General features: G+C 51.3%; 12 protein-coding genes across 12 annotated transcripts; 5 read left to right on the forward strand and 7 right to left on the reverse strand.

Moving 5' to 3' along the window:
- Positions 1-97: 97 nt before the first annotated feature.
- BDV17DRAFT_287355 (C2H2-type zinc finger protein) lies at positions 98-841 on the reverse strand (the record flags this gene model as incomplete). The annotated part of the gene is made up of 3 exons (XM_073761153.1): positions 98-351; positions 402-689; positions 745-841. 3 exons carry the CDS (start codon positions 839-841, stop codon positions 98-100), a joined length of 639 nt encoding a protein of 212 aa, XP_073619825.1.
- A 611-nt stretch (positions 842-1452) lies between these two features.
- BDV17DRAFT_252577 (uncharacterized protein) lies at positions 1453-1947 on the reverse strand. Its single transcript, XM_073756567.1, has one exon. The coding sequence runs from the start codon at positions 1799-1801 to the stop codon at positions 1511-1513; it is 291 nt and encodes a 96-aa protein (XP_073619826.1). The 5' UTR covers positions 1802-1947; the 3' UTR covers positions 1453-1510.
- Positions 1948-3388: 1441 nt separating this feature from the next.
- Positions 3389-4325, forward strand: BDV17DRAFT_287357 (uncharacterized protein; the record flags this gene model as incomplete). The annotated part of the gene is made up of 2 exons (XM_073761154.1): positions 3389-3675; positions 3746-4325. 2 exons carry the CDS (start codon positions 3389-3391, stop codon positions 4323-4325), a joined length of 867 nt encoding a protein of 288 aa, XP_073619827.1.
- A 702-nt stretch (positions 4326-5027) lies between these two features.
- Positions 5028-6934, reverse strand: BDV17DRAFT_279302 (uncharacterized protein; the record flags this gene model as incomplete). Its single annotated transcript, XM_073759693.1, has 8 exons — positions 5028-5096; positions 5133-5331; positions 5373-5629; positions 5717-5741; positions 5796-6009; positions 6095-6134; positions 6176-6445; positions 6920-6934. 8 exons carry the CDS (start codon positions 6932-6934, stop codon positions 5028-5030), a joined length of 1089 nt encoding a protein of 362 aa, XP_073619828.1.
- Positions 6935-8190: 1256 nt separating this feature from the next.
- Positions 8191-9008, reverse strand: BDV17DRAFT_287358 (peroxidase family protein; the record flags this gene model as incomplete). The annotated part of the gene is made up of 3 exons (XM_073761155.1): positions 8191-8387; positions 8450-8721; positions 8785-9008. The coding sequence occupies 3 exons, from the start codon at positions 9006-9008 to the stop codon at positions 8191-8193; spliced, it is 693 nt and encodes a 230-aa protein (XP_073619829.1).
- A 1452-nt stretch (positions 9009-10460) lies between these two features.
- Positions 10461-11855, reverse strand: BDV17DRAFT_287359 (uncharacterized protein; the record flags this gene model as incomplete). The annotated part of the gene is made up of 3 exons (XM_073761156.1): positions 10461-10804; positions 10860-11350; positions 11407-11855. The coding sequence occupies 3 exons, from the start codon at positions 11853-11855 to the stop codon at positions 10461-10463; spliced, it is 1284 nt and encodes a 427-aa protein (XP_073619830.1).
- A 1217-nt stretch (positions 11856-13072) lies between these two features.
- On the forward strand, positions 13073-14195 carry BDV17DRAFT_287360 (uncharacterized protein; the record flags this gene model as incomplete). Its single annotated transcript, XM_073761157.1, has 2 exons — positions 13073-13219; positions 13317-14195. The coding sequence occupies 2 exons, from the start codon at positions 13073-13075 to the stop codon at positions 14193-14195; spliced, it is 1026 nt and encodes a 341-aa protein (XP_073619831.1).
- An 813-nt stretch (positions 14196-15008) lies between these two features.
- Positions 15009-16279, reverse strand: BDV17DRAFT_252581 (thioesterase domain protein). The gene has a single exon (XM_073756568.1). It carries the CDS (start codon positions 16018-16020, stop codon positions 15163-15165), a length of 858 nt encoding a protein of 285 aa, XP_073619832.1. The 5' UTR covers positions 16021-16279; the 3' UTR covers positions 15009-15162.
- Positions 16280-16444: 165 nt separating this feature from the next.
- On the forward strand, positions 16445-18456 carry BDV17DRAFT_144807 (uncharacterized protein). Its single transcript, XM_073754369.1, has 3 exons — positions 16445-17101; positions 17176-17228; positions 17276-18456. Exons 1-3 carry the CDS (start codon positions 16461-16463, stop codon positions 18010-18012), a joined length of 1431 nt encoding a protein of 476 aa, XP_073619833.1. The 5' UTR covers positions 16445-16460; the 3' UTR covers positions 18013-18456.
- BDV17DRAFT_144808 (cytochrome P450) lies at positions 18457-20890 on the forward strand. Its single transcript, XM_073754370.1, has 5 exons — positions 18457-19083; positions 19150-19505; positions 19581-20243; positions 20327-20461; positions 20551-20890. Exons 1-5 carry the CDS (start codon positions 18900-18902, stop codon positions 20731-20733), a joined length of 1521 nt encoding a protein of 506 aa, XP_073619834.1. The 5' UTR covers positions 18457-18899; the 3' UTR covers positions 20734-20890.
- Positions 20891-21046: 156 nt separating this feature from the next.
- Positions 21047-23118, forward strand: BDV17DRAFT_279305 (cytochrome P450; the record flags this gene model as incomplete). Its single annotated transcript, XM_073759694.1, has 7 exons — positions 21047-21239; positions 21337-21400; positions 21457-21868; positions 22069-22431; positions 22494-22605; positions 22682-22847; positions 22956-23118. The coding sequence occupies 7 exons, from the start codon at positions 21047-21049 to the stop codon at positions 23116-23118; spliced, it is 1473 nt and encodes a 490-aa protein (XP_073619835.1).
- A 65-nt stretch (positions 23119-23183) lies between these two features.
- On the reverse strand, positions 23184-24842 carry BDV17DRAFT_252593 (uncharacterized protein). The gene is made up of 2 exons (XM_073756569.1): positions 23941-24842; positions 23184-23877 (listed from the first exon to the last, which is right to left on the reverse strand). The coding sequence occupies exons 1-2, from the start codon at positions 24462-24464 to the stop codon at positions 23319-23321; spliced, it is 1083 nt and encodes a 360-aa protein (XP_073619836.1). The 5' UTR covers positions 24465-24842; the 3' UTR covers positions 23184-23318.
- Positions 24843-24943: the final 101 nt, after the last annotated feature.

A 24943-nucleotide genomic window follows, 5' to 3' on the forward strand; every position in this document is an offset into this window, starting at 1 on the left:
CTGCTGCCTGAACTACGAAGAGCGAGGAATGGTGCAACATCAGCAGTCGTTCTACGGGTTGAGGCATTCTGCGGACGGGATGACGTACTCCATGGATTCAAGGGGATTGGAAGTAGGGTAGGCATTTGCCCGGTCTGCGCAGGCTGGGGTCGATCCTCGCCAAAGGAAGTTCAGAAGCTGATCCGCGGGTCCCACTCCGCTGCGATGCATCCGGCGGGTGCTCATGTTCTGACAAAAGGCCGCCAAGGTTGAATGGGCTGTCAAGGTCAAAGGCAAGGCCCAGATTATTCACAAAGTCGTTGAATTCCTCGAGAGACGGATAGATGTTTGACGACTCGGGGTATGTGATGCCTACAACATGTCAATCTGTGAATCGTTTCCCCACTCCGATGCCAACTTACTGGCATCTTGGGGATTATCGAAATCGGTCTCGGCCGAGCCTTCTTCCCGCGACGACGCTGCCAATTTACTCCCTTGTGGCTGATAAAACACAAACGGATCTCGGCTGTTGAAGCCTGCAGGAGCATCATTCACGGGAACATCAGTGTCAAGCTGGGTGGTGGATACTTCCCCATGTGACGAGGTGCTGGGGTCAACACCCCCATGGACAAGGCGCTGATGGCGCTTCAAGAGATCTCTCCTACCAAATCCTTCCCCACAACCGCAGGTGTATGGCTTTTCATTGGTATCTGGCGAGAATAGGGTAAGATTTTAGTCATTCAACATCTGAGGAGATGGACACACGGAGTCTGACATGCCGTTGGAGGTGTTCGAGTCGGTGGAACTCGCGGTGGCAGTACGAGCAGGTACGCGACTTCTTCAGGCGCGCTGGTCGGCCCATATTGGAGGCTCGAGACTCAGGTATGGCAGGGACAGGATGAGTTGAATGTTGTTCGTGGGGTTGGGGAAGAATGAAAGGTCTCCCGGAGGGAACCGCGCCCTTTTGGAGACCTTTTGGAGAGTCAGCGGCACGTGACCCGATGTCACCACTGCCACTGCCACTGCCACGGCCACGGTACCCTTGCACAGCGACAATATCAAGCTCCGGAACGCCGCACACAACATACTAGGCCAGATCAAGGCGGCTCTTTCACTCGACTAGCCGCCCACGACTCCTTTGGGACGGACTGGTTCTTAGCCGAGGGAAAAGCTTCTCGGGCCCTGGGGGCGCTGGAAGGCGAACCGCAGCCGAGCCTGGTGCAGCTGGCGGGTGTGATCCGCGCGGATGAGGGAGCTTGTCCGCGCTGGGCGAACCAAGGGCTTTATCGATATAATAAAGATGAAGCGCTGCGTGTTTGCTGGCCCCACCGGCGAGACCATGACCTCCGTCGCAGCGCGGTTCTGCGCCACCGGGGAGAACCTGGAGCAGCGCACAGCGGAGATGATCGGCTTCTGCGCGTATCCGGCTGGTGCGGCGCAGTGGGGTGGGCGGGCGCGTATGATCGAATTCTTCTTCATGCACTGCGTCACCAGCTCGATCCTCGCCAGGGTCCTGGCGCCAACGCCTCGGCTATAATGCTGGGCTGCTCAAACTCGACCCCAGCCCCAGGTGGATGAGGGAGTGGTAAGCGCCGTCATACATGAGCGGCAGGTGCGCCGAGTCCTGGCTCATGTGGCGGCTGGGGATATCATTGGCTGTGATGGCAAGGAAAACGGCGTGGGTGCCGCGCAGGCAGGCGGCCATCAGACTCACATCGGTGGTGCTGCCCCTCAAATACTTGGACGCGCTTGTTACTAAGAAGCTCGGGCAGGAGGGGGTGCAGTTTCGCCTTGTTCTAGCTGTATGCATGGATAGTAGCATCTAGCGTGCAGAGGATGTTTTGTATCAGGGCAGTGTCGGTATTACTAGTTACTTTTAAAATGGCGTAGACAGACATGGTGCAGGCGGTTTAAAGGTATGTAGCGTATATCTAGAGGTAGAATTAGAATCAGTACTGCTAATGGAAGGGAGTAGTATTCTTTTTATATAGTTTTGCCAGGCAGGGAATAATAAAGGCCCGTGCATTGGACTCTTTCAGCCTGTCGCTACGCAGTTGGAACTAGATGCTCTTTAGGGACTAGTTTATTTGCTCCCTATTTTACTAGATCTACTTTTCTTCCCTTAAGCCAAGTCTTCCATTTTATAACTAAACCCTATATCTACAAAATTATGTTGTTTGGCACTCTTTATATCTACCATGTTGGAACCCTCTACCCTTAACCCTTCTTTCCACTTTAGATAACAAGGCAACTAACATGACTATAGTCTAACCCCCGAGCTACAGTTATTCTCGGCCTCGAACTGGAGATCCCCTATACTAAAAGGGATAGTACTCTAGAAGGCTATAAGAAGCTCCTCAAGGCTAACCCGCTAGGTCTGGTTCTAACCTTTATAGGACAGGATAGCTATATATTAACTGACGCTTTTCGAAAACGCTTTCAAGCATTATGTTACATTGCAATTTTATATGGGAAATCGCTGATTAGTATAACAACATTCTATTTGGTGGTGTTTTAGTAGGTCAGGTGATACTCTTGGTAAATACTAAATTCTAATCGGTTTAGCACCTAGCTTGTGGGTCCACTAGTCTTGAGGAGGTATAGTGTCTGGTGCGTTTAGTCAGTCTCCGAATTGAAAGGATTCATCCATTCACTCTAAGAACAAAGAAGCTTATACGCCCAAAGCTTGGACCAGCCAGTTTGGCTCACTTGGCTGCAGATTGACACCAAGAAGTTATGGCCAGCAGGGTCTAGTGGCCAGAAATGGGCATCCAGCCAGCAAGGTCACGGCCTTGAGTCCTTGCAAGAAGATACAAACCATGGACGCTCAAGTGATATTTCAACTTACTGCATCAACCGCGGCTTCAGCCTGCTCGGGGCAAGACTTGCTTTCTGGCTTCTATCAGTTGGAGTCAGAGCCAGTTCTTCTGTGGGTACAGGCCAGCTGGGGTCTTGAAATTAGTCGCTCGAGCTGAAACAGCCGACATAAGCGAGTTTTCACTCACAGTTCTTCTAAGCCAGACTCGACTATAGTTCGGCGGCCTCCGCGATACGTATTTTTTATAAAAAGCCTTCGTTTATGATTCTAGACCTCCTAGACACGTATCTACAGTGGAAGTGAGCGGGTTAAGCAAAGCCTACAATGGACGGACCGGGATCAAAGATTTTCAGCTGCGATCATCCTGCTCGCTATTTCTTTTCAAGCCGAATAGTCTTGATCGCCAGCCAATTAGACCACGATGCGCACGGAGTCCAGGACCACCGGTAATATTTCTCTCAACCAAAGAGCCTCCTGATCCTGATCCTGATCCTGATCCTCTCAGGCTCTCACATCTCTTGTTTTCTTACATCCTGCGGAGCACGTTTTGTCGATGCTGCGATCGCGATCGACGCCAACACCGCTGCCACCATGACGACGACGACAGCAGCCGCAAGCGAAACCCTTCAAACGCATCTTCCCCTGACGACGACGTTCACGCCTCCGGATTCCTGCATCAGCAACCTGTGGCTCGGCAGTACCAGCGGAAAGACATGGATGAACCTGGGCCCGATCAGCCGATCGGAATGTCTCCCATCTGGCTGGCAGAAGACGGATTATTACTCCCCGGGGATATGCCCCACGGGCTATGCGATTGCTGCCAGCGGCACCGTGATTGATGGATCTGTTACCGAAACCGCGGCAACCTGCTGCCCAACGTAAGTTCTACCTATCCGCACGCCAAAGACTCCATGCGGCCTTAGACTCACGCGCCCGGGGAATCTCCAGACTCGACGGCCACAAATATTCGACCCGACCGGCAGAGTCGTCGACCGTCTCCGAGTCCATAGACTGTCTGTGGAGCCCAGGTCCCGACATCACCACCGAATTCGTGTACTCCTGGACCGGCGCCGACGGATCCACGTCGAGCTCAGACACTGCGTTGAGCAGCGAGGACCACATCAACGCATACGGCGTCTATATCCGATGGCAGTCGAGCGATTTCAGCACGCCGGCATCGAATACCGCCACCACCACCACCACCTCCGCAGCTGCTACATCCTCCGAGACCTCCACGGACTCGTCGAGCTCGTCAGGACTCTCGACAGGGGCCAAGGCAGGTATTGGCGTCGGAGTCGCTGTGGGAGCAATTCTAGCAGTAACAGCCCTAGTGCTCTTCTTCATCCGGCGACGACATAGTAGTCGGTCGGCACAGTACCAGCAAACCCCCGACGACGCAGGTGCGGTGGGATTGGCATATCAACCGCGAAGTGAGATGCCGACAGAATATACACAGGGTTCACTAAAACATGCCGTGGAGCTGCCTGCAGAAGCAGGTATGCCGGAACTGGAGGGATCGAGAAAATAGACACTAATATTCTTTGAGGATAAAACTTTTGGATACCATGCCTTGGCGCGTATGTTTTTTTCGTTCTTGACAGCCTATCAGTCTGGGAAGTCCACTGAAGCCTACGGAACTATTAATACCAATTTCTACTTTTTTACTTTATAGTTTATATATTAAAGAGGATGGGCCCGGCTGGAGACTGGTGGTGTTAATAGCAATAAATCTCACTGGGGACTTGATATACCAGCTGCGACGAGAGAACAAAGTCAACCTCTTAACTGCTTGCCCTGAACTAGGATCTTAAATATCATTCTCCTGCAATGAACTGCTCGCAGAGGGGTACATTATGAAGTTGATACCTGGATATTGTTGTTCGCGAGTCCGAGGTACACCAATCCTTTCGTAGTGCGTAACCGGGCTGGCGGCCCAAGAAGTCTGACTGGATTCTCCCTTGCGGTTGAGGTGAGATAATGTCAATAATGGAACTATGTAACTACTCAGCATGTATGTCAGGAGTATAATAAGTTGATACACAATACCGACAAAACCACCGGTGTCAACGTTAGTAAACACTGTTGCTATTCCAACCTCGGCCTTTAATCAGCCTCAGTTCTCTCTTTCTAGTCTGCCTTCATGTACAGCCCTAGCTAGTCCTCAATTTCATTTGCGCAATCGGCCTGTAGCTTATTTTCTAGGTCTCCTGGGTCGACGAACGATGACTCGCTAAGTATCAGAGTCAAATCCGAGACGTGGTACAAGGACAGCCATGCCACGCAGGACCATCTCATCGGCCTTTTTACAATTTAATTTGGTCACTCGGTCATCAACCCCGGGCTGTCTAGAGATTTTTGGGTAATGATGCTTGGTATAGAGCCAGAGTTGCCGATACCCTAACTCCGCGTGGTCAGTTTGGGTGCTGAGATGCTGCCGAAAATCGGCCTCTGAAACTTGGATGAGACATTCACGGTTACCATGATCGGGCTTAAACATGTGCATGAAGGCAGCCTTAATGGAAGGGTAGGGTAATCTCTGCTTGGAATCGCTAGCCGCTTCATGCAGTTTGCGCACGCCTCAAGATACCACATATCCTGGAAGAAACTATCCAGTGAAGGAATGATGGATTTCCTCCTTTTCAGCCTATCATAGATGACCTTACGTTCAGAGGGAGCATAATCCGGAAACACCGCACCGCTAAACACTAAGCCTTGTACTTCTGCCGCATCTTGAAAAGAGACTCCAGGAGCCCTGCCTTGCAGATTTGCAACTGTCTGGGGATCTATCTTTAGGATCTTCACACGATCGTAACTCAGGTAAAAAAGACCTCTCTTCCAACAACGAATTTAGCGCATGGATGATTTCCTGCCCTCTCAGCATCGACTCAGACGTATATTTGGAGATAATGCAGTACATACCTCGTCGTAGTTTGTAGCAAGGACTCTCGGGTGGGAATCGATTTTCATTCCTTGTCATAATAAAGAAGGAATCATGCACAATCGGTCAAAGGCGGCGCGAATGTCGACTCGCGAAGAAAGCTGTCGGAGTCGTCTGGATTTATTGGGCGACAACCGGGCCATCCCACCGTTTCTCGAAATGAGCATTCCCTTCGTATTGGTACTGGCGAACTTTAAGAGACACTCTCCATCACTGGGGTCCTTTTCATTCGAATACTCACCCATAATCGCCACTAGCGAGCTTACATTGATTTCTTGGGTGAGATGGTTAGAAATAAAAGTAAACCCAAGGCGAAGGAATGGTAGGGTAAGGTGTTGTGGGCTAACCTGGCTGCATACTATCAAGATAGAGATCAACCGTCCACCACTGTTCACCATGCTCAAGCGACGTTGGCCATGAAGACACTGTATCTGGTCCACAGAGGATTCAAGAAGAGAGTATTCGCCTGGCGGAGTAGACTTTAAGCTGTTAGTCGCCACACCCGCCGTTTGGAGAGCCACAGTCAAATTCTGCTGAGACACAACAGCTGTGACATGATTTTGAATATCCAGCCGTCGACAACCGTCACGAGAGAAGATCTCGCTCAATCGCTCCACAACTTTGGGATCTAGGTTTCGCGATATTGATGGATGTGGGACGATCTGGATAATATGTTCCTTCGCTGTGCTTTTGTATTTCAAGCTCTGCTCCTGGGCGAATTTACGGAGATACAGTCGATGTTAACATAGTTTAATCCATAACTGCATCTGTCACGGAACAAAGAGCTTTCGTGGTAAAGGAAACACGTCAAGTCCAATGCCAACTAAGCCACCTGCGTAGAAACGGAGGTCGGTGGGCTCGACAGGGGCGAATTGTTGCAGGACGGCCTGTTTAGGCAGGCTCCAGGATCTTTGGCTACCAATTTATTTTAATTTATTTTCTTGGCAGATGATGTGCCTGTATTTTTGGTGCCTGCCAGGAGTCAAGACTTCGAATCGCGGCGCCGTCATAGGAGTACAGGTATGCTGCGTAATGAAAGACTTATATGAGCGGGATAGGGTTGGAAAATAAATCTAGACTCGTAGCTATCCGTCCAACGACATGTAAGATGCTCGCATTATCTAGGTCTCCCAAGAGTAGACGGCACTTATTGTCAGAGAAGCTATAGCGGCTTGACAACAGACCAGTCCATTAACCATTCCGTAACATAATGCAAGAAGCGGGAAATAGTTCAATGACGATTTGCTTTGCGCAAGGCAACCTTATATCTTCCATGTGACTCACGCTGTCTTGGTCCTCTTTTGTCTTTTCCTTCCCACTTTTGACGGCGCGGTAGCTGCTGTCAAAGTAGTGGTAGCATTGTCAAGTTGCGACAGTGATGCTGTGTCTTAAGGGCTTGAAAATCAAGTCCTCCACTGTCCCGGGGAGAGACATAGTTTGTTCAGACGTCATGATCCTAATGCTGCTATAACCTTGAATCCATTGCACCAAACCTTCGTTTGAACTGGCAAGGCCAAGTAAATCGATAAGCTTTTTTTTGGCGATAATAGCAATTCCAGTAAGGAGGATGGTGGAGGATCATCGGGATCACCAAAGAGTTATATTAGTAATTATGCGTATAGTCATAACTTTTATAGCTTCTGATAGGTTATTATATTAATACTTCTATATTACTATAATTAGTTTGGCATATTGTTCACCTTTATTGTTACGGTGCTAGGCTGCGGCGCTATAGATCTATTAGTTTGACAATGTCCGTACTCTCTGACAACTTTCTACTTCTATTCATATGTTGCAGCCAGGGCTTGTACTTCGACCACAGTCAATGACGTTATCAGAGTATCAGTTAGTCCGCTCCGGCTCGGGCCTTCTTACGCTTCGTTGCTTTCAGAACTCGGCAGCTAAGAACATCATGATTATCAACGACCCCCCCAAAGCAGCGGGTAAGCCCTAGCTTGGCACACGTGACTACTCTCCCTCGGATTCTCTCATCACGCTTAGTATCTGTCGGGGGAAGCGAAACCTCTGCTCATGAAGCTGTCTAGGGATCGCTAGTTATTTGGAGGCTTGTAGGTCATGTGGCCCGCTGACTGACTACCCGGCTGTCTTCCTCACCAGTATTCTTCAAGTATCGACAATTGCTTTGTTGGTTGATCCTAACAGACCTTGACGTCTAACATTATAGCTAAAGTTTGGTCTTAGTAGAATAAATATCTTCTCCAATGTTATGCAAGAGCATAAAAAATAGCATGGCTGATAATATTGTATAGCCCTAATCTAAAATATCATGCAGATTGCAGTAATTGGATAGGAAGTGGAAGGCACTTATAGCTAATACGGCCATATCTGACAGCAAACAGTAGTGTGTGATAGGAAAGACTAAGTTTCCGGTCTGCCGGAAGAAATTATTGGTCAGGCAAAGCAAGCTGCTGTAATAATCTCCAAGGCCACAGAATCAAGATTGTCTCTCGAGTCCCTTAACGGTGCGCCCGCGACCGGTGTGCATACTTCCACGTCTGACTATCTCTCCCCGCTCCTCTGACGTGGCCGAAGTGACTTTCACAATCTGCTGGAGCATCGAGCTCAAGTCCTCGAGGGTGATAGTTTTGTTTCGCTTAGTCCACCCAAGTTCAGTAGGGAGACGCTCCTTTTCTGTTGAAGGGCCATGTTAACGGGACAGGGAAATGGTTGATAATAACTGATAAGTAACATACCGAACATATACTCAACCCAAGACCTGTCAACTGTGCCAGACTCCTTATCTCCAAGAACAATAAGGTAGGCCGCTGTCTCGCCGTAACTGAAATCCTCGCCAAGCTGAGACATGTTATAGTTGGGGTTCGTGGCTCTGGATGTGTTCACTCGAGCCTCGCGTGACAGGGCAGCGGCCTCTAAATCGATAATAGAATCAGGCCAATAGGACCGTGTTTTGTCGAAGACAGTCTGATTGAAATTGTGGTTGTCGCCAAAGTAAGCATCCTGGCGACTGGTATGGTCGTTAGCTGCTTCTAGTGTGCCATGTGTGTTAGGAAAGAGGAATAAGACATACCTCAGGCTGGCATCGTGCTCCAAGATGTTGTGTCGGCTCAGATGGTTGAGGTTGACAGTGATGGCGTTGGTGTCCGGGTTTGTAGTCATCGCTTCCTGGAACAAGTACACTGCGAGTTCTTCGCCGATGTTTAGGGCTGTACCTAGAGCTTCAATGGTTCGTTCTTTGGAGATGTCTTTTCCGTCGTGGGGAAGGAAGCCATGGTTGGCGAGTGTGTTAAGCATGGTGCTCGAACTATGGCAATTCTTTAGCTATAAGCCGTCTTACCAGCTTCAGGCAGACATAGACATACCAGCATCAGGTCCAGGTCGGGACCAAGGGAGCGGATGAGGTAGCTGAGAAGCTTGATGGATGAAATCCTGCGAGAGCCCCGCGGTAACGAGAAGGAGTGTAAACTTCATTGTATGCTCTTTTGTTGCTTGATTTGATTGTTCTTTTCTCTTGCGCACCGACATCCAGCGCATTTATATATCTGCTGGTGGACAATGGTCCACGCAAGACGACAAATACAACCCATGTTATTGGCCTGCACGAAACAGGGCTACAAGGTATCTTAGTTGAATATGGAAGGGGAAAATGCACATCTCCGCCGACGATATCATCTCGAGTCAACCAAATTGACGCGTCGCCGGAGGCAGATATGTCGACCGTACGACCTGCCTATTTAGGATATCGGATTGACGACCTCCGATCACCGAGGTTTATGCAGAATTGTTCTGCTATTTCCACGGTTCAAAAGTTATGTCTCTATTATCTGTGTATTTAAACCACCGTTTGCAGCTAGATTGAGAAATCAGACCTTCATTCTTTCATATGATTAGTGGTTGATGTCGAGTAATTTACACCTAGGCTGACGCTCATAAGATATCCCTTTGGGATTCCCGGATACGACCGATTAATCAGGCTAGCGTATTTCCTTTTCTGGAGTCAGGATACGGACACGCTGACATAATGCGTCCCACAGGTGTCGGAAGCCGTGGCCTCAGGTATCAGGTAGTACAGCAGACGAAACACTCGAGACGTCGAAACGTCAAGGTTATACGCGTCTTTGAGCCCCTGTGGCTCTATGGATTATAGCGGCTGTGCTCTGTCTGGGCCATCATCTCGTGCTTGGCTTTTACCATGGACAGGTATGTAGCAATCCATAGCATACTGCCGTTTTTGTGGTGCGCCTACGCTATGGATGGCTTCAAGCCAGACTGGAATTTCCGATAGTCCCTGACCCGGGAAACAGGCTAGTCCTGTTTTCTGACAGGACAATTGTTTAGTCGAGGAGGATACGATCAGCTTAGGTTGGGGAAGGGATGGGGACTGTACTGCAGATGTAACCTACATCAGCCCTACGCAGGAACTTACGCTACGTAGTAGATCCATATGACACTCAATAAACAAGGCACCGCGAGATTTATTACAAGCTGAATAATTTGAGGTTTGTTTAGTTTATATATTGTTCTTATTTCAAGTATTATGAACATTCCCCCGGCGAAGTCAGCAAAAAAAGTGGTAATTACTTGACTGCGTACGGAACAAGACTATCTTTCCTACCTACCAGCTCGTCCATCCCTCCTTCGTAGCTCCTGATGAGTCGAAGCAATGTCATCATATAGAGAATGAACAAAATCCCATCCCACTCAGCCAGTGTGTACTCGAACGCGCCATTTTCGTCCTGCGCGGGCTCAGGGAATCCATGCCACAAGGATTGGTGCTGGTGCTGGTGCTGGTGCTGGTCTTTCTGGGTGTGGAAGCCTTGAAATCGCATCTAGTCGGCTTCGAGCTTCTCGGTTCATAGCTAGGGAGTTGCTTCGCAAGGCCTTTTCGGCTCGGTAGTGAGCCGTACAGTCGGTGAGGCGCGCAGAGGGTAGGAAATAGACATCGATAAGGAAGTGGATTTCTTCGTCCTGGTTCGCCCAGATCTTATCGTGGAGGGCTCTTAGATCTTCCTCTATGTCTAGATGCTCGGGTGGAGCATTTGAGGGAGCGAAACAGACTGCAATCTGCACAAGAGGCGGGAGAGGGCAGACTTTTATGATTCTCAAAGGCCATGTATGACTTTCTCCCCGCTCGTGGAACGGAACGATGTGTGTATGGGAAGATCCCCAGCCGGTTGGAAACATCGGAGGAGGAGAGGGTGTCTCTTTGAAGACCTAATACTTTCCGCTGGGCACGTTTTTGTGCGGCCCAGTATCTCTCTATGCCGTCCATGTGCAGGTAGTGAGTCTTCCTCCACGGAATCAGACATTGTCCTGCGGCTGGGAATGGGCAGTTCCGGGTTGGGGACCTCCTACAGGTGCACACCTCTTTCATGTTAAATTGAATCGGACTTTGAGAGGAGGAGCCGTCTTCCAATGCCTGGTACTCGGGCGGTAATACACTCGGTGGTTTGTGGGCATTTACGATCGATGCGTCGCTGACTTGCAGGGATTTGAGTCCAGAGCGCTCCGCCTCTGATACCAGTTCATTGAGCTGGGTTGCGTAGTCGGGGACAGTTTTTTTTTTTTCGAAATCCCAATGGAGAGAATGAGGGTTTCCAAGCTGGAAGGTAGGGTGTTCTTCAGGCGAAACGGGGCTATTGATTTTTCTGAGTAGCCATCGGCAAGTACCTCGTAGAAAGTTGAAAGGTACCTCAATTGCGTGAAATCGGTTAACAGGCCAAAGTGGTCTGCTTTGCGATGGGCTCGGGGTTTGCGTGGCATAGTTTCGAAGATATCGAGAGATTCCAACGTGTTCCTGTATTTCTGGATGGCGGTCCACACTTCGTGGTTCGTTATCTTCCACTCGGTGCGCTTCTTGCCGTCGATGTTTTGCTTGGTCGCATCGTGATCCCAGCAGGACGAAAGACTTTTCAAGGTTTTTGGCAAAGGAATAAGCGCAGTGACATCTTCCAGCTTGCATGCCGATGTCTCCTTTGTGACATTGCCGAGGTGCTCAATGTGGCATTCATGCCCCTGGTTTTTATTTTGGAACAATAAGGCTACCCCATCCGGATCGAGATCATGTAGATGAACTGATTGAAGACTCTCTAGATATATAATGGGCCAGATATCATCTAATTTCAGCGGCGGCTTCTGCATGTCGCCAAAAAAAGCGCTGGAGTCAATGTCGAACTGCGGGACCTCGCAGATAAAATACACTTCCCTCAGCCTCGAAAGCCAAGTTGACCGAATACCGCTTCGCTGCTGCTCCAATCCTGCATGCAAAACCGCCCGTAGATAAGGGTCCGACCCCGGGATATGCGCATAGATCATAGATACACCAAACTGGCTAATAGCAGCGCCATTAAAGGTTGCCTATCGCGCGCGACAAAGATCCCGTCCCAAAGATGAGATTCAAGGGCACCGGTGATCCCTGCTTGTTGAATAGCCGTCGACACGAGCTGTTTATCTGGCGAGAATGTGAGTCGTTAATCTTGAGTCTTGAGATTTCTTGTCCAGATAGGACGGAGGCTGGACATGGACGTCCCAGTTGGCGATATTCACTTTCGGGTGTGATTCCAAAGGCGAGGGTGAATATGCTTTCGAGTAGCTCGGCTGGAAGGTCTGTGAGGTCTGGCATGTTTGAATAGTATGGTTGTGAAAAGCGGGAACCCAGGTCGAGCGGAATGTAAAAAGACAGGTCAAGTCGACTGAGTAGCTCGTAAAATTGTTGATTTGGCACGGTTGGTAGCAGGATCTAGTTTCATCGCACTCTTGGCAGTGCAGATCAGGAGGGGATACCTACGCCAGCCCAACCTATAGCCCTAAGTAGTTGATGGTATCCACACAGACTGGGAACCAGGATATCAGACGCGGCACACTGTATATTAGGTAGGATGTAAGCTAGTATTGTCCCAGCCGCGGAAAAGCTCCTGTACTAACACCGAGGACGTCCCCGGTCTAACGCGCCTTTCAGTCCGGCAACTAAAGTCTGCAGACTTTTAATAAAAAAGCGCGAAAGCAGGGGATCTGTTCTCTTCTGCTAATGTGGAGGGGACGAAGGGGGTTTGGTTTTCCTTTTGTCAGGGAGATTTGGATATGAAACAGGAAGAGTGAGTTTGGGTTTTAACTTTCCAGTCCTCGCTGCCTCAGTGGAATGGGATTGCTCTCCGAGAACCGCTCTTTATAAACGATGGGGGATGATTTGCTGCTCAGTGCAGGGCGCTCTTCGGTATCTGTATCCCGGCCACGGATAAAGGAGTGATCGACGTGCCAAGTCTCAGCAGAGAATTCCGGTCCGCCCCGCGCGGGCTCTCCTTTCCCCTGAATTTAATCCCGATCGATGATCGAGAGGAGTTAGATCTGGAATGCAGAGGATGTTCGTGCGATCGCGCTTTGCCTTGCTAATCGCCGTTGCGCTCTTTCTTTGCGTCTTGTTTCTCCACCAATATGCCTTCCCTCGACAAGACATAACCACTGCTCTTCGCTCGCCGGCCGACGATGCAGCCAACACCACAATAGGGGTAAGTAAACAAGCATGCATATAATGCATATATCGTCACACAACCAGTCCCAAATCAAATCCCCGTCGATCAACTACGTACTGACACAAAAAATCAGTTCTCGCAAATCCTCGCCCTATCCCAGCGCCCCTCATGGCGCACGCGCGGCCTCAGCGTAGCCGCAAATCTCACGGGGCTTGAGGTCACCATCCCGCCGCAACCGCCCATAGATGATCACCTCGCTGAAGCATTCGCCAATATCGACTCGTACCTAGGTGACCACGACCACCCCGCACCAGGCGCAAGCAAAGCCTGGCTCGCGCACCTGGATCTCCTGAAATTCATCTACCAGTCTAACCTCAAGACCGCGCTGGTCATCGAAGACGACGTCGACTGGGACGTTGCGCTGAAGGCGCAGATGGGGAATATCTCGACTGCTGTGCGGAATCTGACCAAGGCTTCAGAAACGAATTCCAGGCCGTACGGGACCTGGGATGTTCTGTGGCTCGGCCACTGCGGGGAGCGCTGGAATGAGAGGCTTGAAACCGTGATATTCGACGACGCGCACGTAAATCCACAGTCGGAATACCGTGGTTTCTGGGCAGACGAACTCGCCCTCTTACCTGATCAAAAACGCGCGGTGTACTACTCTTCCAGTCCAGTGTGTACATTTGCATACGCCGTGTCGCACGAAGGGGCGGGTAAGATATTGCATTTTGCGGGCGCCGCGCAGGACGAGGCTTTTGATGTTAAATTGCAGCATGAGTGTCAGAGGGGGAGGTTGACTTGTGTCTCTGTTGTTCCGGAGGTGTTTCATCAGTATTTTCCGCCGCCGGAGTTTGATGTCAAGAGTGATGTTGACGTGGGGAATCAGAAGGGAGAGCCGGAGGAGGAAGGGACGAAAGAGTTTGAGGGTGTGATGGGCTCGACGGAGAATATTGTGGTTAGTGCCAGGTGTCAAGCGCTTTGGGGGTCGAGGTGCCCGCGTACATATTAGATCCTAAATACCGTACAAATTCAAACTTTATTCAAAAAAGATTGGCTAGTCTCCCCCCGCGAAAGCTGTGCATGGCTCTCTGACAAGTAGGTTTCACGTTTTCGATGAGCTAGGCCTCCCAACTCGCATACCTACCGAGCATAGATCCGATTAAGTATCCAGGAACCTTCCAACAACCGACTGCTTGCAATATGCAGAACGCCAGAATACCACTATATTTTGAAGGTTTGCGCAAAGAAACGTTCGCTAGACAAACGTTTTCTCATTCACGGCACGGTGACTGTCGGTCCATTGCTGCGTGGCCAAAGTACACCTAGGTAGAGTCTTCAGAACTCGGCCAAGACGGGAGAATGAGCGTGAAATTAACAGCAACTACCTTTAGATACCTAGCTATTTAGCTAGCTAGCTAGCTAGCTAGCGAAGCACGCAGCCATGATTCAGACAAGCCAAGTCCTGGCCTGGACAACGTCCTCCTTCCTTCTGTAGTCTACATTAACCCTTGAGCCCATGAACAAAGCCTCTTTTTCTCATTTCAGTCCTCGAAAAAAAGCCGCACTACCCCGAAAGTCCCTGACTCTGAACCTGTCAAAGACAATCCCACCCGCACCGCGCCCGGCCTCCATCGCACCAATATATTACCGGTTGCTGTGCTCGTTGCCGGTGGCGTTTTGACGAAAGCTACCGGGGAGCCAGGTGATGTGGTTGAGAGGTGGATGCTGGGTACTATGAGGGAATTGTGCTGGGATTACCGGGGGAGGACAAGACATGCGCGAATGGTGAAAGAGGTCTGGATGAGGATAAAGATATAGCTAAACATAGTGCGCAGCGGAAGGAACCACGACGACTATGAGTGGACAGTATGCACTCTGGAGCTTTGTCTGGCTGGACAGACTTTTCCTCCGATTCGAAGAAGGGGGGCATCTAACCCTAATTCAAGCTCTACTCTACTCGCTAGGTCTACCTTATCTTAGGCAGACGACTCTATAAGACTAGCCAATTCCCTCTGAAAATCACCCGCCTCCCCAATAACCCTCTCAACCGACGCCGCAACATCCCTCGCGCTCTTCTCCCCCACAAAGAAAAAATGATTCCCAGGAACCGGCAAGCACAGTCTCTCCGGGGCAGAGCGAACCAGATCCGACAATCGCTTCCACGTCCCATCCCCGTCCTCCTTCCCCTGCACATTCCGCAGCCCGTGCTTCCCAATCATGTTCTCCAGCTTATACGTAAGCAGGAACCCCCACGTCGCCCTATCCGCAAGAGCGTGGCTCGCGTCCAGTATACTAGTCGGGTAGAGCGCCGTGATGAATGGGAAGTTGGAGATGTTGAGAACTTGACTATCGTGTTCGTGGGGGACATCGTCTGGCACGAACCCTTTCTTTTCGTCGTCATATCGCAGTCCCAGCCCGATGATGTTTATGGGTGTTGCGCCTACATACTCGCGCATATAGACGTCGCGCGGGATAATCTCCCTCTCGGTATCGCCATTGCCGTTCAGTTTTTGCATCTCGAGGAGCTGCGTGCAGAAATTCTCTAGACGAGCTTGCACGGTAAAGTAGCCCGAGTTTGCAGGTGCCAGACCAGGCTGCGGCGGCCGAATACTCGAAAAGCCCGGGGTTGCTGCGAAACTGATATACTGGATTACGTCGAGGGCGAGCTCTTTTGCGGCGATGGTGAAGGGGACGACCATGCGGCCGCCCATGGACCAGGAGATTAGGATTACTGAGTTGTTTGGTAAGTTCTTCTCGTTAATGGCCTTTCTCGTTGTTGTTGCTGCTTGTCGACCCCAGTCTGAGAGTCGGAAGGATGCACTGGTGGGTGGCATTATGGGGGGTTTGGTTTCGAGCGGATATGAGAGGGACAGGACGGCGTGGCCATGTTGAGAGAGCCAGTAGGCAATGAAGTCGCTGGGCTTTGAGCCTTTGTGTCCGCCATAGAAGATTCGGGCTAGATGCAGAGCACCGGTTACGCAGACAATCAGTGGTTTGCTAATGCCGCCATACTGGTCGCAGGCGGGCTGGTAGTGGTATATTGTTGGGTAACCCGCGATGATATCAAGTGTCTCACCTGGATAGAGGTGTTCCATGGGGCCTTTTATTGTGTTTTCTAGCGTTTGGAGACCAAGATGATGCTTACCTATGTAGGTACGCCTCCCCCACCTCAGGATATTTGTAAGCACCAGTTAACCCCACGTAGGACATCCAACTGTCTTTTTCTCTTGCTTACGCCCCTCAATACCCTGAAACAAATCCAGCCTCCATCGAAATGACGTCCAAAATCTTCAAAGACGGCACAGTCCTATCCTTCGACAAACTCACGCAATCTATAAAAGTCCTCCCGCGCGCCTCGATCCTAATCGAGAACGGCCTCATCACCGCCATATCCGAAAACAGCTCTGATCTCACAGCGCCCCCGGATACAGAAATAATCAATGTATCGGGTAAGATTGTATCACCCGGCTTCGTCAACACCCACGTCCACATGTGGCAGACGGCCTACCGCACGCTGGGGCCTAATGTAACCCTGTCCCAGTACTTCGGGTGGGTTAGTCAGGCGTCGCCCATGGCGCGGGCAGCGTTTGCTCCGGAGGATGTGCATGTTAGTGCGCTGGAGGGGTACCTTGAGGGGCTTAATGCCGGTGTTACGTCCTATGTTGAGCACGCGCATAGTAATTGGTCGCAGGGGGTAATGGAGGCTGGGTTCAGGGCTGCTGCTGAGAGTGGAGGGAGAGTTTGGTGGTGCTATGATGTTGCCGGAAGGGATGGGTTCTCAGTGGATGAGCAGTGGGATGCTATGGAGGGTCTTGTTAAGGGGAGTGACAATGGTCTTGTTCTTCCTGGTCTCTCCCTGGATGGGACCCTTCGTGGTGGTGGCGTAACGAGCGATTTCATCCGGGATAAGGCAGCGTATGTGTCTGACATGGGGCCGGATAAGCTTCACACATCACTGGGCGACGCAATGCAATCTGACAATCTCGCAGCCAACTCGAGCTGCAAGCCCTGACTGTGCATCATCTCGGAGGGCCCTGGCCACGTAAGTTCCGCTCCGTTATGCCGTTCTTCTCAGCTTACCGTCACCAGAGGGAAGCACATCCCCATCAGCCCTGTGCACAAATAGAATAAACGAAACAAACCTCCCCATAATCATCTCGCATGCCCCATTCCTCACGGACTCCGACAAGGCAGCCCTACGCCAGCACGACATCTTCGTCTCCATCACCCCCGAGTCGGAATGCCACTACGGCCAGGGGCAAGAAACAGGCCACGAGATCTCCGACCAAGCATGTTTAGGCCTCGACACGGTTTGGACATTCTCGGGTGACATGATCAGCCAAGCGCGGCTCTGGCTGCAGCTCGTGCGGCTACGGAACTACACCAAGACACTTAACACAGGTCTCCTACCAAACGACAACCCGATGACCGTCGAACAAGCATTCCTCCTCGCAACGCGACAAGGCGGCCTTGCGCTTCGGAGACACGACATCGGTGTAATTGAGCCCGGCGCAAAAGCAGATCTCGCCATCTTCAACGGCGACAGCCCTAATATGCTCGGGTGGACTGATCCCGTCGCGGCCGTGATCCTCCATGCTCACCCCGGTGATATCGAGCATGTCCTCGTCGACGGGGAATGGCGGAAGCGGGATTTCCGCTTAGTTAATCTGGCGCAGCCGTGGGATGAGCTGCGCAGTAGGTTTCTGGATACCGCTGGGCGGATCCAAGCTCAGATGAAGACCCCGCCGGCTTTGCCGGACAAGCTTTGGGGAGTTGGTGAGCTTGGTGGCGTTGAGCCGGTTTCTACTGTGCGGCGTAAGGCGTAAGATGTCAGGCTGACTCTGACTGGGGTTAGGAGGCTTGGTTGATATAGGTGGGTGGCCTATTCTAGGCGTTCGTGTTTTGAGGATGTGACTTGTTTCAATAAGCGAGTTTCTGGGGAGTTTAACTTGTAGAATAGTAGGATCATCCTCTCTCTTTTATACTGCGTACTGATGCCAGAGTTCTCAAGCCCAGTTCAGCCAGTCTGCAGGGGAAAAAAGCAAAAGCTGGCTGCCTTTCCCCATTTAGTGGTCCCAATTCTTGTCAAGGAGACAGGGATCCCTAGTAATCAAACGGCTGATTGGTGTCACAGTGCCGCCGATCACCGATAGTGCTGACACTCTCCCTACGTAGGGTCGGTTCGATTCTCAAGCTTTGCTGACTACCCATGTCCATCCATCCCGTGTGACCCGATTACTACGTCCTCCGTACCAGGCTACCCAAAGGCCGATTAATCTAAATCCTAGGCGAATCGGCCAAAGATATTATCCCTTGAGGACCCGACTACCCTTTCAAGACAAGTCAGCACTCTCGCACACGGAAGTGTCGGACTTCGGAGGCAACGTGGACGCCAATCACGATGTCTGCTTCGGTATGCATGCACGATCAATCGCACCGAGGAGATCCGATTCGGGAGGAGGACTGAGACATGTCGAACAGTGACATTGAATACAAAGGCACAGATGCAGGCAGAAGTTAGATCGGGATCCGATCGAAGCACAACGCGATCGGATGGGATATGTAAGGATAGGAATAAGAAATACTGCAGCCCCCTCCCCTACCCCCCGGCGCCCATTTCCGGAATTGACATTGAACATTTAAGGCTCAGAATTTGCCACTTGGTACTTGGATTTCTCCTCTACACACCAAAGTTTAACTTTTCGTCTCCATCATGTATGCGATTGTCTTTGCTCTGGTTCTGTCCGTTCTCGCATACGGGGTGTATCACCTCTACCTGCATCCCCTCTCCCTAGTCCCAGGCCCCTGGTTGACGCGATGGACGCGGTGCTGGGAATGGTATCACGTTCGCAGTGGATCATTCGAGGACGTCCTGATCCGACTACACCAGAAACATGGTATGGTATAACCAAGCCGATTTCCCTTTACTATAGCACCTTAACCATGCTGAATCTCATATCTAGGAAACATCATCCGCATCGCCCCAAACAAGTACAGCATAACCTCCCCCGACGCAATCCAGCAAATCTACGGACACGGCTCAAAACTAGTCAAGGACCGGTTCTACCGCGCCTTTGCGCACCCCGATGAGTCAAAGTTCGACCTCTTTAGCATCGTCAATGTCCAGGGGCACGCGGACCGCCGGAGGAAGGTCGCGAGCCTGTATAGCATGTCCTCCCTCGTTGCTTACGAGCCCGCAGTGGATGGGTGTATTGAGCTGTTGGTTGAACGGTTTAAAGGGCTAGGTGGAAAGGGCGAGAGTGTGGCGGTTCCGACTTGGATGGAGTATTTTGCTTTTGATGTTGTGGGGAGTCTTAGTGTATGTCTTTACAATCTCTTCACGTCTTCCTGTGTGGAGTTGGGGGTGAGCCTTGGCAGGCTGATTTGATGATAGACAGGAGAATCCTTCGGCATGATGCGCAAGAGCGGCGACAGCGAGGGCATCCTAGACGTCATCCACCAATTCCTCAGCTACAGCTCACAAATGGGTCTCTTCGTCGAATGGTACTACTGGATCGGAGGCCTAAACCACCTGCTCGGTCGTGGGATCGCGGTGAATAAGATCTTAAACTATACAGTGCGGTGTCTCGCTGCGCACCGCGACGGTCCCGGTACAGCCGCCGCTCCAGGCGCGAATGGAGGCGCAGGCGCCCATAAAGACCAAGTCTCAGCTAGCCTGAGCACGCCACGGCCCCCCGGTACCGGAACAGCCTTCATCGAGCTGCTCCTCAAGCTCCACAAAGCGGGGAAGCTCGACTATGATGACATCTTCAGTACGCTGAACGGGAATATCGTTGCGGGCGCGGATTCGTCTGCGCTTACGCTGAGCGCCGTGGTCTATTACCTTGCGAGGCATCCGCATGCGCGTGAGACGTTGCGTCGGGAAGTTGATGAGCAGCCGGAGGGTCCCATCTCATTCGCGAGTTGTCAGGCTATGCCTTATTTGCAGGCTGTTATTAAGGAGACGCTGCGGTTGCATCCTGCTACCGGGATGATACTGCCACGGGTTGTGCCGAGTGAGGGGGCGACTATAGCGGGGCAGTTCTTTCCTGCGAAGGTATGTTAGCTAGGGCCAGCTGTTTCTTCCAATATGAGAGCCCTTTGGAAAAGGCCTAATGTCTAATGTTTTGCACCGTGCAGTCTGTCGTCGGCGTCAACGCCTGGACAATCCACCGCAACCCAGAGATATTCGGCCCAGACGCAGACCTCTTCCGTCCAGAGCGCTGGCTGGGACCGAAGGAGGAGATCGCGCCATTGGAGAGGAACTTATTCACGGTTAGTGTGATAGCCCGGGCCATGTTCTGAGTTCTCATGGGATGAGCCGGAGAGATACGGATAAGCTGACGACAACACTTTGCATATAGTTTGGAGCCGGAGCGAGAACATGCCTAGGCAAGAACATTAGCCTGCTGGAAATCACCAAGCTTGTGCCGATGCTCTATCGCCACTTTGACTTCGAACTGGAGGGGCAGTGGAAGACATGGAATGCGTTTCTGGTGTTGCCGATGTTCAAGTGCAAGATTATTCCTCGCGAGGTCGGGTGTTGATTCAGCTTCAAGATTCTGAAATTGGGGCATTTCTTGGGCTTGGGTCCTGTGGCAATTTCGGTCAGATCCCATTCAGCGGTCGAAAAATTCTTAGATACGAGTATATGCAGTTATATGCATCATTCCAATGGTCAAGACCACTGCTTGAGTTTTCCTTTGTTCACATACAGTCCGACCTCTCCCTTACATTAGGGCTAGACAGCATCGCCGCAAGGAGCGGGGTCAGCCAACACCACATCAACAGATACTACCTTTCTACCTGGCCTCTGTTTCCATTATTCATGTCCTCGTTCAAGCTGCTCTGTTGCTCAGCATGTTAAGTACGCTGGCTCTCTTGCCACTGGCCTACGGTCTCTGGCTAGTCCTCCACCGACTGTGGTGGCATCCCCTTCGTAAAATCCCCGGGCCTGTACTGGCAGGCCTGACAGGGTGGTGGGAGTTCTACTTCGACGTCATCGAGGACGGAACGCTGGTGAAGAGACTACCAAAGCTTCATCGAGATTATCGTATGTATTCACCTCACCGGACCGAAACAAATGCCATGCCCTTAGAAGACGCATGAGCTGAATAGCTGTTGCCCATACTAATACGTTCATAACCCAGAAACCCCCGTTATCCGCACCTCCCCAAACCACGTCCACGTCAACGATCCGGATTTCTACCATGTGTTAGTCTATATCTACCCCATCTGAGCCGGCGTAACTAACACAGAGACGTCAACAGAGTCTACCGCTCCGGAACCCCCTACGGAAAAGCTCCCCACTTCTACAAAGCCCTCATCTACCCCGAGGCCCTAATCACCCCAATGGACAGCAAGCGGGACCGCGTCTACCGAAATACCATCGCGCCCTTATTCTCCCCCGCAGCGATCGAGCTATGCACGCCGCGGATTCAAGACGTTATCATGAACGCGGCGTCGAAAATCGCGGATGGTTTGCGCAATAACGAGCCGCTTGATGTTCAACGCCTGTACAGAGCGATCTCGGCGGATGTTATCTATGTTACGCTGTTTGGACAGCGGGATGAGTTTGTGAGGAGTTATGAGGAAGACCATGGGCTTACTGTTGCTATGGATAAGATTACGCATGGGATGTGGCTTGGTATGTTGTGTGCTTTGCTTTGCTGTATTCTGCCTGTCTGGCTGCTTATTTGTTTATTGTTATATCGCCGCATACTAATCTATTCCCACCCTGGGCAGCGAAGCACTTGCCCATCATCAACGACGTTGCGCCATACCTACCCCCCCGCCCTAGCCTCCTCCAAGCTCTCGGGATACGCAGAATTCCGCGAGGTAAGACATTCGAGAAAAATGACACCCCCATAACTCAACTTCAGCTCAGTCCCCTAACACCCCTTCTCCCTTCCAAACAGCAATGCGCCTCCTGGGTCTCATCCGTCCGATCCCGCCTCGCAAACGGCCAAATGACCACCTCTGATGGAATAACCACCATCTTCGACGCAATGCTAACACCCAGTGAAGAACGCGGGTACAAGGAGCGCACGAGCAAAGAGCTTATTGATGAGGCGGCGCTGTTTATCCTTGCGGGGAGTGATACCTCTGCGTATTCGCTCACCACGGCTACTTGTTACCTCCTGACGAATCCCGATGCGTTGGGGAAGTTGAGAGTCGAGCTTGATGAGGCCATGGAGGATGTTAGGGGTGGGAGGTGGGACGAAGTTAGGAAGTTGGGGTATTTAGTAGGTATTCATACGTCCGCTATGTATGAATTATTGCTAATGAGTGGTTGGTATGTGTATAGATGGCCGTCGTCAAAGAAACCCTCCGCCTCGCAACCCCAGTCCCCGGAATCACACCCCGCATTGTACCAGAGCCAGGCGTGAAAGTGCAGGATTATTTCCTGCCAGCGGGGGGTAAGTAACAACTATCTGGCCCTTCCCCTTTCCTTGATCAAACCGCCGATTCAAGTAACGTATCCATTCTCTACAGACAATCGTATCCATCACGCACCGCTCAATCCACGACACCTCCGACCTCGACCTATACCCCACCCGACGAAATTCCAACCAGAACGCTGGCTGGGTGAAAAGGGCAAAGTGTTGGACCGGTGGCTCGTTGCGTTTAGTAAGGGGTCGAGGCAGTGTGTTGGGAGTCCGTGAGTTTGCACCTACCTTACCTTAAAATACGAAACGATCAGACACCTACAGAGTAGACGGGGGACTCAGAATCAACACTAACTGATTGCCTGATTTCCCGCGTTTAGACTAGCGTACCAGGAACTCGCCCTGACAATAGCACACATCTTCAGCCGGTTCGAGATGGAGCTGTACGAGACGGATAAGGCGAGCATGGAGTGGGTGGATAATGTTGTTGCGGTGAATAAGGAGCCTGTTAGGGTAAGGGTGTTGAAGGATAGATGGGCTTAGTGGGACGTTACTGCACTACATAGCCTTTCTACCAGACAGTAGCTGGCTCTCTTTCACAGTTGTCGCTTTCAGGCTCCCTGTGTCTTCTTGTATCTTGGACACAGATAATGATAAAGTCATGAAATTAGTTTCCTTTTTAAATACACAGAGATCGATATTCGAGTATTTCCAATAGCCGCAGTACACTCAGTCGGTTACCTTCACAAGATATACGCTACGCCCAAGGTTGCAGCAACAAACATGAACAACGTCGAGCTCATGGCCACCTGGTGAGCCGCCACGTCCTCTGGGATATCTCCTGAGCCCGTGGCCTGATCATCCGAGTCGCTCTGTGCATTGTCCCCGGACTCATTGCCGCCATCGCTATCACTGTTGCTGCTGCCATTACCGCTCTCCTCATTCCCATTCCCACTACTACTACTCGACCCAGTCGCCGACCCCGTAGGAACATCCGCATCCGTCGAAACCGCCGTAACAGGGAACAGCTCACTCCCGACAGTAAAAGTAACCGTCGCACTGACAGGCGTCGTGAGGGCACCAATATTATATAGCGTCTCTGGTCCGCCCTCAGGGATATTGCCAGGCCCGTAGTACGTTTCAATAGCGCTAGGGTATCCGAAGTCGGCCGCGCAGTCGTACTGGTTTAGCCATTCCTGACACGTCGTCCAGTCGATACCCGCCATGTTATCAGTGAGAAGCTGTTCGAAGTCGTCCATTTCGAGTTTGGCGGGATCGAGTTTGGGGCAGGTGGCGGCGAGGCTGTATTTTCAAATCGATCATTAGCACTCCGAGGTCCAGCGGAAACGGGAATAAGATGCTTACGCAGACAACAACCCACTCATCCCACAACAAAGACACCCATTCCCAATAGACTCAATCTCATCCGACGTCTGACTAAACGGATCAACGAGGTCACCGCACTGCGCGATAACCTCATTAACAATGACCTGGGCCTCGGTCAAATGCCCGATATTGCACGAGCATCGGCCCGCCGCGTTATCTGGTGCTGGGAAGTAAGGCGCGCGCTCGAGATCCGGGTTTATTCCGGAGTTCACGCTGTCTGAGGCTTGTAATTGATACTCGCAGGAGTACACCATATTCCAGCAATGCGCAGCAGCGCACCGCGTGTAAGTGCCCTGCCGCGCATACTCGCATGTATTGATGCAGTCGATGTTTTGGCCCTCGCAGGTCTCGTTGACGCAGTCCGCCCACCAGGAGTCAGCGTCGTCATAGCATGACTCGAAGCCAGATGGGTCGGCACAGTCGTCTGAGTTGAAGTAGCCGACTTGCTTGGCTGCTGTTAGGGCAGCGAGGGGGAGGAGGTAAAGAGGTGAGGTAAATCGCATGATTGCGAAGATTCAACTGATTTGGCGCTCAAATCTCGCTGAATCTGACAATCAACGAATTGGCGGGCAATCTCACTATTTAAATAAACGTCAGCTAACTCAAGCCAATCATGAGGCTCCAACTCCAAGTCAAACCAGCGGACAAATGGAAGCAACCTGCTACTCCTGCAAAACAAACCAATCCTAACAGGCTTAACAGCAGCTCAGCCCAACGCCCGCCTTGCCCGAGCGAGCCCCGATTCAATTCCCTAGAGAAGCCTTGCAAACGATAGATCGAGCGCTATGCTCAATCTTCCCACGCGGCCAACGTCGCCAAGGTCTTGGGTCTAATACGGACCAATAATAGCGTGTAATGCTCGGTTATCGTGCCTGGATTCAGCGAAGAACTGCTAGTGAGTGGCTGAGTGTCTCTTCCAGTCCCGTCGGGTTGAGCCGCCGCCGCCAACCCCGAGGGCATTGCATGACTCGTGCAGCGGGGA

This window comes from Aspergillus undulatus (assembly GCF_047715775.1).
Source record: "Aspergillus undulatus strain CBS 261.88 unplaced genomic scaffold BDV17scaffold_4, whole genome shotgun sequence".
Lineage (NCBI taxonomy): Eukaryota > Fungi > Ascomycota > Eurotiomycetes > Eurotiales > Aspergillaceae > Aspergillus > Aspergillus undulatus.

What these genes read in the sequence shown, in the direction of transcription:
- BDV17DRAFT_144808 (XM_073754370.1), top strand. Translation starts at nt 18,900, where the DNA reads ATGTATGCGATTGTCTTTGCTCTGGTTCTGTCCGTTCTCGCATACGGG. An exon ending in CCGACTACACCAGAAACATG is followed by an intron (nt 19,084 to 19,149) that starts GTATGGTATAAC and finishes TCTCATATCTAG; the next exon opens with GAAACATCATCCGCATCGCC. An exon ending in GGCAGTTCTTTCCTGCGAAG is followed by an intron (nt 20,244 to 20,326) that starts GTATGTTAGCTA and finishes TGCACCGTGCAG; the next exon opens with TCTGTCGTCGGCGTCAACGC.
- BDV17DRAFT_252577 (XM_073756567.1), bottom strand. Translation starts at nt 1,801, where the DNA reads ATGCTACTATCCATGCATACAGCTAGAACAAGGCGAAACTGCACCCCC.
- BDV17DRAFT_252581 (XM_073756568.1), bottom strand. Translation starts at nt 16,020, where the DNA reads ATGCCACCCACCAGTGCATCCTTCCGACTCTCAGACTGGGGTCGACAA.
- BDV17DRAFT_144807 (XM_073754369.1), top strand. Translation starts at nt 16,461, where the DNA reads ATGACGTCCAAAATCTTCAAAGACGGCACAGTCCTATCCTTCGACAAA. An exon ending in TTCATCCGGGATAAGGCAGC is followed by an intron (nt 17,102 to 17,175) that starts GTATGTGTCTGA and finishes ACAATCTCGCAG; the next exon opens with CCAACTCGAGCTGCAAGCCC. An exon ending in TCTCGGAGGGCCCTGGCCAC is followed by an intron (nt 17,229 to 17,275) that starts GTAAGTTCCGCT and finishes TACCGTCACCAG; the next exon opens with AGGGAAGCACATCCCCATCA.
- BDV17DRAFT_252593 (XM_073756569.1), bottom strand. Translation starts at nt 24,464, where the DNA reads ATGCGATTTACCTCACCTCTTTACCTCCTCCCCCTCGCTGCCCTAACA. An exon ending in ATGAGTGGGTTGTTGTCTGC is followed by an intron (nt 23,878 to 23,940) that starts GTAAGCATCTTA and finishes TTGAAAATACAG; the next exon opens with CCTCGCCGCCACCTGCCCCA.